Consider the following 8,234-nt stretch of genomic DNA (forward strand, 5'->3'; position numbering starts at 1 on the left):
TTGACATAGGATTTACATCAGCTGGCGGATTAATATCAACCTCCATCCACTCATCAAAATCCTTTTCACTTTTCCCGTCATCTTCACCATCCAGCCCCTCAAACATACCATCATCTATCTCTTTCAAAGCGTCATATCTACCTGAACTACGTAACTGGAGAGTCGTTAGTCATCTTCTTCGCCAATTCATCAATGAGATTTTTTGCTGAAGTATCTATAACTTCTTGAGCGGAATTCAGCATTCTCAAACCCTCCTCCTCAAATCTCTCCTTGTTCATATGTATTTCCTCTTCAGTGAGATTCTCTTTAGGTTTGTTTTCAAGGCATCATGACATTCAACAAACTGATGACCTAACACCTTGCAATGCTTATAGTATGTTGGTTTATTTGGTAACAATACTTCTTGCTCATATCCCTCTGAACTCCATCTAGAGTTGATCCATGTTGATTCAAGAACAAGTTGAACAAATTCAATCTCTACCAAGTACCAACACAGAAGCATAGTACCCAAACTCCATCCGCAAAGTTACTTCATCTATTTTCGCCGATGACCTAGTGTTCTTCCCATTGCCAAAATAACTTTCTCCATCCAGTATTTTAAGCTCAACCCAGGAAATTGCTCCCGGACCAGAGCTGTGGTGACTTTCTAATTTTCTGAATCAAAATTAGGAAACCATTCTTGGATACGAACGACATGAATCACTTATTTTTCGTCTATCTTAGTCTTAAGAATCAATAAACCTTCATCCATGACCTTCTTCATATCATCTTCGTTACCAAAAGACATCACGAAATATCCTTTCAGCATAGGAACAAACGTGCATCCTTGTTTAAGCTTTCACTGATCTAACATGATCTTAGTAACAACTTCAAACTTCATGTTAGACCTCTTCACGCCAACTTTCTCCATTAAGATGAACTTTATAACCATGAGGTCTCATGTTCAGGTTCGAGTTTATAAAAAAAAATTACCAAGAGGATTTGCGCATGTACATTAAGGATTTCTAATTTGCAACCATCGTTGGATCTGGTAAGCTCATACAAGGCTGCTTTTGGTAGAATTCGAATGATTAAAGACTCATGGTTATTACAAATCTGGCAATATGCACTGAATTATGGAAACTTCTTAATAAAGTTTTCTTTGAAGGTGCTGAAGTTAATTGGGTTGGTTTTAAAGGTAGAGTTTATCAAGTCATACATGATAACTCTATTCGTATGAAGGATTACACGTTTAACATTATGGAGGACCTTCGCATTTGGAATTATTTCAAGGTTAAGCATAGAGTTTCCAAGACCTCTAAGTTTATTGAGATCAGCTGGTCTTCTCCAGAACAAGGTGATTTAATGATATGTTGTGATGGTGCATCTTGTAGCAATCCATGCCAAGCTAGTGCAGGGATTTATTTTAGAGATGCCAGTTCTTCTGTTGTGGGTGCTTTGTGTGTTGGTTTAGGCTGGAAAACAAACTATATTGCAGAAGTTAGTGCTGTTATTTATGGTTTGATGCTGACAAGGAGATGGAACATGAAGAAAATTTGTGTAAGGTCGGACTCAATGAGATGTCTACAAGCCTTGAAACAAGGTGAGTTTCCATGGGAGTTATTTCAGAAGTGGAAAGTGGCTTATGCCTTTTACGAAAATGTTCGCTATGTACACAACTATAGGGAGGTTAAATTTTACAGCAGATAACTTGGCCAAACGAGCTTGTTTGTTGGCTGTGAATATTTTTGAATTCTTTGAGAGTAGGCTGGATTTCGCTCCGTATGTGGAATGGTTTGGTAGTGTTTATTATCGTTTCAAATAGGCTGTGGAGGTTTTTATAGCCATATGGATACCTTAGCTTTCATATGTCTAACCTTGTACATATTTTGTTTTTTTAAAGATTTTTTATTGACCGAGTAAAAATATACTTATGTTCTCAATTACAAACTGTTTTCTAACAGCTATAAGAATCACTAACACCATGTTTGTTTGCTCCTGACTCATCTGAGTTGTCTGGGTCTGGGTGAAATCACCTGACTCATCTGGATCTGACTCAATATGTATGTTTTGAGTCGGATCTGACTCGACTGACTCAAAAATATGTGAGTCAGTGGTTTGGTCCCATGAGTCAGGGGTATTTTCAATGTAGTCAATATCGGCCGTATCGGGCGCGATACGATAAACAATATTATACCGATATTTCAACGATAAACAATATATCAGCGATGTGATATCTTCCCGATAATATCGGCGATACGATATCTTCCCGATAATATCGGCCGATATGAGCCGATACGATATTTTTATGAAAATCCGGTACGGGTTAAATTAGTCATTTTAGGTAAATATTAAAGGTATTTTAGGTTTTTCAAAGACGGGAAGGGATAAATTTACCATTTTAGGTAGTAAACTTTAAAGTTGTTGAAGTTACTCTCCTGTCTCTAGTTTGAACTTGTTTAATTATCGTTTTAGGTAGTGAACTTTAAAGTTATTGAAGTTATTCTTTTGTGTTTTTGATAAAATTGATGGTATATGTTACATCTTAATAGAAAATATGTGAAGAAAATGTTTGTTATAAAATTTTAGTCTCTAAATTGGAACTGTTATTATACCGATATTTCAACGATAATATCTCCGATATAAAGTCGTACCAGTGTATCGGTCCGGCCGAAATAAACCGATATCCGATATTAACTACATTGGGTATTTTGTTATCTGACTCAAATGGGTCCGAATCAAAGATTAGGTCTGAGTCAAAGGTCGAGTCAGATCTGACTCAAAATAGAAAACAAACAGTTTGACTGCTGACTCGTCGCGAGTCAGGGATTGACTCAGATCTAGATGCCGAGTCGGCTGCAAACAAACAAGGTGTAAGTATTTTTTAGATGCTGATTTTAGGATATGTAATGTCAAATTGAAAATTTACTAACCCAAAGTCTAACCTAAAAAACTGAAGAAAGAAAATCCCAGCTGACTCGGCACGAGTCAGGGACTGACTCAGATCTAGATGCCGCCAAGTTAAATCCAAATTATCGCTTTTAATAGTATATATAAACTTTTCTCCCAAATTAAAATTTTGTCTCTATTCTTGACTTAATATCACATAAAAAAAAGTCCCAAAAATTTAAGTTCGCCTAGGGCATTCTGAACCGTAAGACGACACACCCCTAGTTAACATGACTATAGGAGTATTCAATTTATTTAATATCGGATATCGGTTTATTTCGGTCGGGACCGATACACTGGTACGACTTTATATCGGGGATATTATCGTTGAAATATCGGTATAATATCGGTTCAAATTTGGAGACTAAAATTTTATAGCAAACATTTTCTTCACATATTTTCTGTTAAGATGTAACAGATACCATCAATTTTATCAAAAACACAAAAGAATAACGTCAATAACTTTATAGTTCACTACCTAAAATGATAATTAAACAAGTTCAAACTAGAGACAGGAGAGTAACTTCAACAACTTTAAAGTTTACTACCTAAAATGGTAACTAAATAGGGATTTATCCCTTCCCGTCTTTGAAAAACCTAAAATACCTTTAATCTTTACCTAAAATGACTAACTTAACCCGTACCGGATTTTCATAAAAATATCCTATCGGCTCATATCGGCCGATATTATCGGGAAGATATCGTATCGCTCCAGAGCGATATCCGGTATTGTCCCGATATATCGGCCGATATTGACTACATTGGGAGTATTGTGTTGTGCGGCGTGTAACCTAACGCCCGGCAGATGTGATTAGGTTTTGACGCGAAAGGGAAGATAAAAAGCGCACAAGGCTGAAGGCCATAGCGAGGTAAAGGTTGTACCTCCGCTGTTTAATCAAGGAGGTATTGTTGGAGGGAGTAGATTATGACCGTAGATTATAATCAACGATCATCCTTGCACATTTATTGTATTTATATGAAAGCAGTAGTAAATGGGAGGAAAAGTGGGTATAATAGAGATACAGAAGAAAAAAAAGGCACCATTTTTCAGAAGAGAAGAAGAGGAACAACTCAAATAACACAGAAAATTTCCTGAGAGGGAGAGAGAGCAATAGTCATTGATTAGAGAAGAGAAATTGTTATCAGTAGCTTAACAAAGGATTAATTTAAGAACAAAAATCATCTCAGTTTCATCCTCTATTGAGAAAAATTACCCATTATCTTTGGTTTTTGCTCTGTGAATGAAGTTTTATTTCTGTAAGTCTTTCTTCTTTTGCATTGTATTTTGTTTCTGATTTATCAAATTGATTTAGTATATGTATTTGGGTTTTTGATGATAAAATTCCTGTTTTTGGAATTGCAGGTTGATTTTTAAGGATTTTGCTTTGGATTTGTTGTTTCAAAGGCTTAGATCTCGAGGTAAACAAAGTCTTTGAACAAAAACAAGTTATTTTTTTGGTTGATTTTTCTTATGTTTATGTACATCTCTTAAAAAAAAGTTTGGATTTTTAATGAGATTGTTGTATTTTAAATGGCAGATATGGAGAAAGAAGAAGGTAGAAATCAAAGAGTAACAACATTCAGTAGAGTTCTTGAACCAGAATTTCCATTACAGTGGGGAAATACAAAGAGGCTAAGATGTTTTAAGATAAAAGATGAAGAAGTTTCAGAGAAATCTGATGGTGTTAGTAGAAAGAGAATCAAATCTAGAATAGATCGTCGTGTTGTGAGGACAGATAAAGAAACCCCGTCTTCAATCTCCTCTCCAAATCGTGTTATTAACAACAACAAGTGAGTAAAAATCTGAATAAACCCATTGAAGAAAAAACCCCAAAATTATAGAGACTAAATTTGTAATTTTGTTTATGTTTTTTTCAGGAACGCAAGTGCTGCAACCCCTAGATCCAATGGGTTAAGTGAGAATCGGAAATCACAGTCTTGTTCACCAGAAAAAGAAGATAGATATTATAGTACAAGAGGCTCAGTGTTGGGTTTTGATGATAATGGTAAGATCTTCATGGAAGCAGCAGCAGCAGCAACACCAGGAACAGAAGATAAAGGATTTGTTTGGCCTAAGTTGTTCATTTCTCTATCTAACAAAGAAAAGGAAGAAGATTTCATGGCTATGAAAGGGTGTAAACTCCCCCAAAGGCCTAAAAAAAGAGCTAAATTTGTTCAAAGGAGCTTACTTGTAAGTATCCACATCATAATCTGTTATCCCCAATTGTATTTTCAACTCTTCCATTTTTCACAAATCTAAGTATGAAATTGAAAAAACCCTAATTTCAATTTTCTGATTGGGTTCTGTCTGTTTTAAAGATTGAACCGGTTTTTGATTTTGGGGTGGTTTTATGTGCAGTTGGTTAGTCCTGGTACCTGGTTATCCGATCTTTGTCAGGAGAGGTATGAAGTTAGAGAGAAGAAGACTGCAAAGAAGGTATTTTTACCCATCAATTTGCATTCTGATTTTTCAGTTTTGGTTTTAATTTTCAATTTTGATTGTTATGAAGATTTGTTTTATTTTATTTTTTTATGATGCAGAGACCAAGAGGATTAAAGGCCATGGGAAGCATGGACAGTGATTCAGAATGAGCAAATAGATTACAATTTTTAGCCCAAATTGGATTGATTTTTGAGTTAAGGAGAGAAGAAGAGATACAGGAAGGAATCATTTGTTGTTAGATTGTCAAAAGAAAATGAGATGCCTGTGTATTTGCAAGAATTCGAAGAGAATGAAAAGAAACTCCTTCCATTAGTCATTAAAAAAATAAAATTCTCTCCTTCATCTGTGTTCCATCTGTGTTCTGATCAGATTTGTTTTTGATGCATGGCTGTTTTTTTTCAAACATTAACGTGCTGTTAATAGTTGTTGCGGTTATGTTGAGATAACGTTAGCTTATGGGATTACTGTGATGATGTACACACACAAAGAGAATGTGAGAGAGATGAAAGGTGAATGAATCAATCTCAATGCGAAGATCAGGTGATCTAATTAATCAGATTTAGAATGGTTGCTTTTTTTAAAAGATAATCTAGTCATTCTGGTTCCCAAGGTTTGGACTAATCACCCTTGGATGGGGGTGATGAGTCTCACCAAACACTTCAATCAAAACCAACCTACCCCTGTAATATAGCCGTTTGAGTTATCTAGGGTTTTCTTGTTCACCCAAACTTGAAGGAAGTGATGAAAGTGGCAAGTTAATCTCTCTCTCTCTCTCTCTCTCTCTCATTCTTGGCTCACTTGCAGTTAATATTTTCTTCGGTAATTTGAAGGGTGCTGTACTGCTGTTGGTTTTCTTAATTTTTTATGAAATTGTGGAAGCTGTTTCTCAATTTGATGCTGGACTTTTGGGCAAATTCAATGTCTTTATACATTAAATGAAGAAATATATGCTTTGAGAATTTGAAAAGAAAGAAAAATGATAAAGCAGTTTTTGTTTTGGAGAAACTGAATACAATGTGGAAATCTTATCAGCTTCATAAAACCTTATCTCCTTTATGTTTGTTATCTTTTGATTTAGCGGGAAAGTCTAGAACCTTGCATAGTCAAAAAGCTTGCTACTATCTCATTTTTGAAGAACGATTTTTTTTGGGACCAGCCATTTTTTGGTTCATTGTTTTATTTTGGGTAAAGACATTAGAAGTAAATCTAGGTCATTCCATATCTGATATTTATATTAATACCTAAACTATCCAAATAATTAATTTAGTTAAATGATTTAGTTAATAATAATTAGTGAGGTTATATTAAAAGATGGTATGATTATTAGATGAGTAGAATTTTAGAGAGAGTAAAGTTAGAGAAGATGAAGGAACAAAACATGTAAAATAAAAAAAAAATTCCAATTCACTAAGTTTGGGTATTCAAGTGATGAAAACTCATCTGATTCTTCATCTCCATCCTCTCCTAGAGTATTTGTTAATATCCACAATGATCCGGATACGAGTTATTTCTTAGATGGTGATTCTATTCTTCCCAAAACTCAATCTCAAGATGAATATGATGGATTTTATCAACCACAACCGGAGGAAGAGTATTTGGGTGTCCAGGTATGCTCCAAACTTAGATAATGTATGTTGAATTGGTCAAAACTTTCCTAAAAATGTAAAATTTTCAAGTGGATTTGGGCTAGTTCGGTTACACTATGTCAAGAACAGCTAATCGAACTCATCTGGAAGTGCAGTTCGGTTGCTTTAGCTATACACGGAAGTAAACGAACTCACCTGAAAGTGTTGTTCGGTTACTTTCTCCAAACACGCAGGTTACCGAACTCAGATTTCAGTGTAATGTTCGGTTGATTTGTTACAAATTAACAAACCGAACTTTACGTAAAAATTAGATCTATCTTAGTGTATAAAGTTCGGTTGGTACGCAACCAATAACTAACCGAACTTACGTAAAAATAAGAATTAATTTAGTGTACAAAGTTCGGTTGTTTCACAAACTGCATGTTTACGAACTAGATAACTGAACTCTACGTAATATTAGAAATTACTTAGTGTATTAAGTTTGGTTGTTTCGCAAACTCGAAATAACAACGTAAATAACCGAACTTAGGAAAAAATAAAATCTGAAGTTCCAGTGTAATGTTCAGTTATCTAGATAAAATAATAAGTAACCGAACGTTTTATTTGTTACTTGTTCGGTTATATGTTAACTTTGCTTTATAAACCGAACCTTGAGTTCGGTTATTGCGATAAAGTTTACAACTAACCGAACTCTAATGTAATTCCAATTGATGTTTTTACATTTCTTGTAGATGGAAAGCCAACCTATACTAATGGATGATCAACCTTCTCCGGTTAATATTTTGTTCGAAGATACATCTCATCACTATGCTAATGAGTTGGTATTTGACTTACCTATTGATGCGAAGAATTGGGCTAGAGAACATGCTAAGAGAGTCAATTGCTTCCTAGTTTTGAATGGAAAAGAAAGTCAAACTCGTTTAGAAATGGTTTGTGAGAGAAGTGGAGATCCCGATGTTAGTCACAAGAGGAAGGGTTATGAGTATAAAGGAAAGACGACGAGGAAGAATACAACATGCTCAAAGAAAATTAAATGCCCGTTCAAGCTAGTCTTTAGCAAGAGCAAATTAACGAAGAAATGGTTTCTAGCTACGGATAAGGTGGTAGGTTGTCATAACCATCCTCGTCCGGAAGATCTTGAAGGACATGCAATGGCCGCAAGGCTCACTCCTCAAGAAATGGAAAAAATTGCTAAGTATAGGAAAATGAGTATTCCACCTACCGTTATGCTTCGCTTATTAAAGGAAGATAACCCGGATAACGTATCAGGTTTTCAA

At 35.1% G+C, this 8,234-nt stretch overlaps 2 protein-coding genes across 2 annotated transcripts; both read left to right on the plus strand.

Annotated features, from left to right (window-relative positions):
- Positions 1-1,080: 1,080 nt before the first annotated feature.
- Positions 1,081-1,689, plus strand: LOC113324292. Its single transcript, XM_026572611.1, has one exon. It carries the CDS (start codon positions 1,081-1,083, stop codon positions 1,687-1,689), a length of 609 nt encoding a protein of 202 aa, XP_026428396.1.
- Positions 1,690-3,922: 2,233 nt separating this feature from the next.
- Positions 3,923-5,956, plus strand: LOC113320147. The gene is made up of 6 exons (XM_026568086.1): positions 3,923-4,185; positions 4,292-4,347; positions 4,467-4,719; positions 4,807-5,119; positions 5,288-5,365; positions 5,470-5,956. Exons 3-6 carry the CDS (start codon positions 4,469-4,471, stop codon positions 5,518-5,520), a joined length of 693 nt encoding a protein of 230 aa, XP_026423871.1. The 5' UTR covers positions 3,923-4,185; positions 4,292-4,347; positions 4,467-4,468; the 3' UTR covers positions 5,521-5,956.
- Positions 5,957-8,234: the final 2,278 nt, after the last annotated feature.

The sequence above is a fragment of the Papaver somniferum genome, chromosome 11 (assembly GCF_003573695.1).
Source record: "Papaver somniferum cultivar HN1 chromosome 11, ASM357369v1, whole genome shotgun sequence".
In the NCBI taxonomy this organism is placed as follows: domain Eukaryota; kingdom Viridiplantae; phylum Streptophyta; class Magnoliopsida; order Ranunculales; family Papaveraceae; genus Papaver; species Papaver somniferum.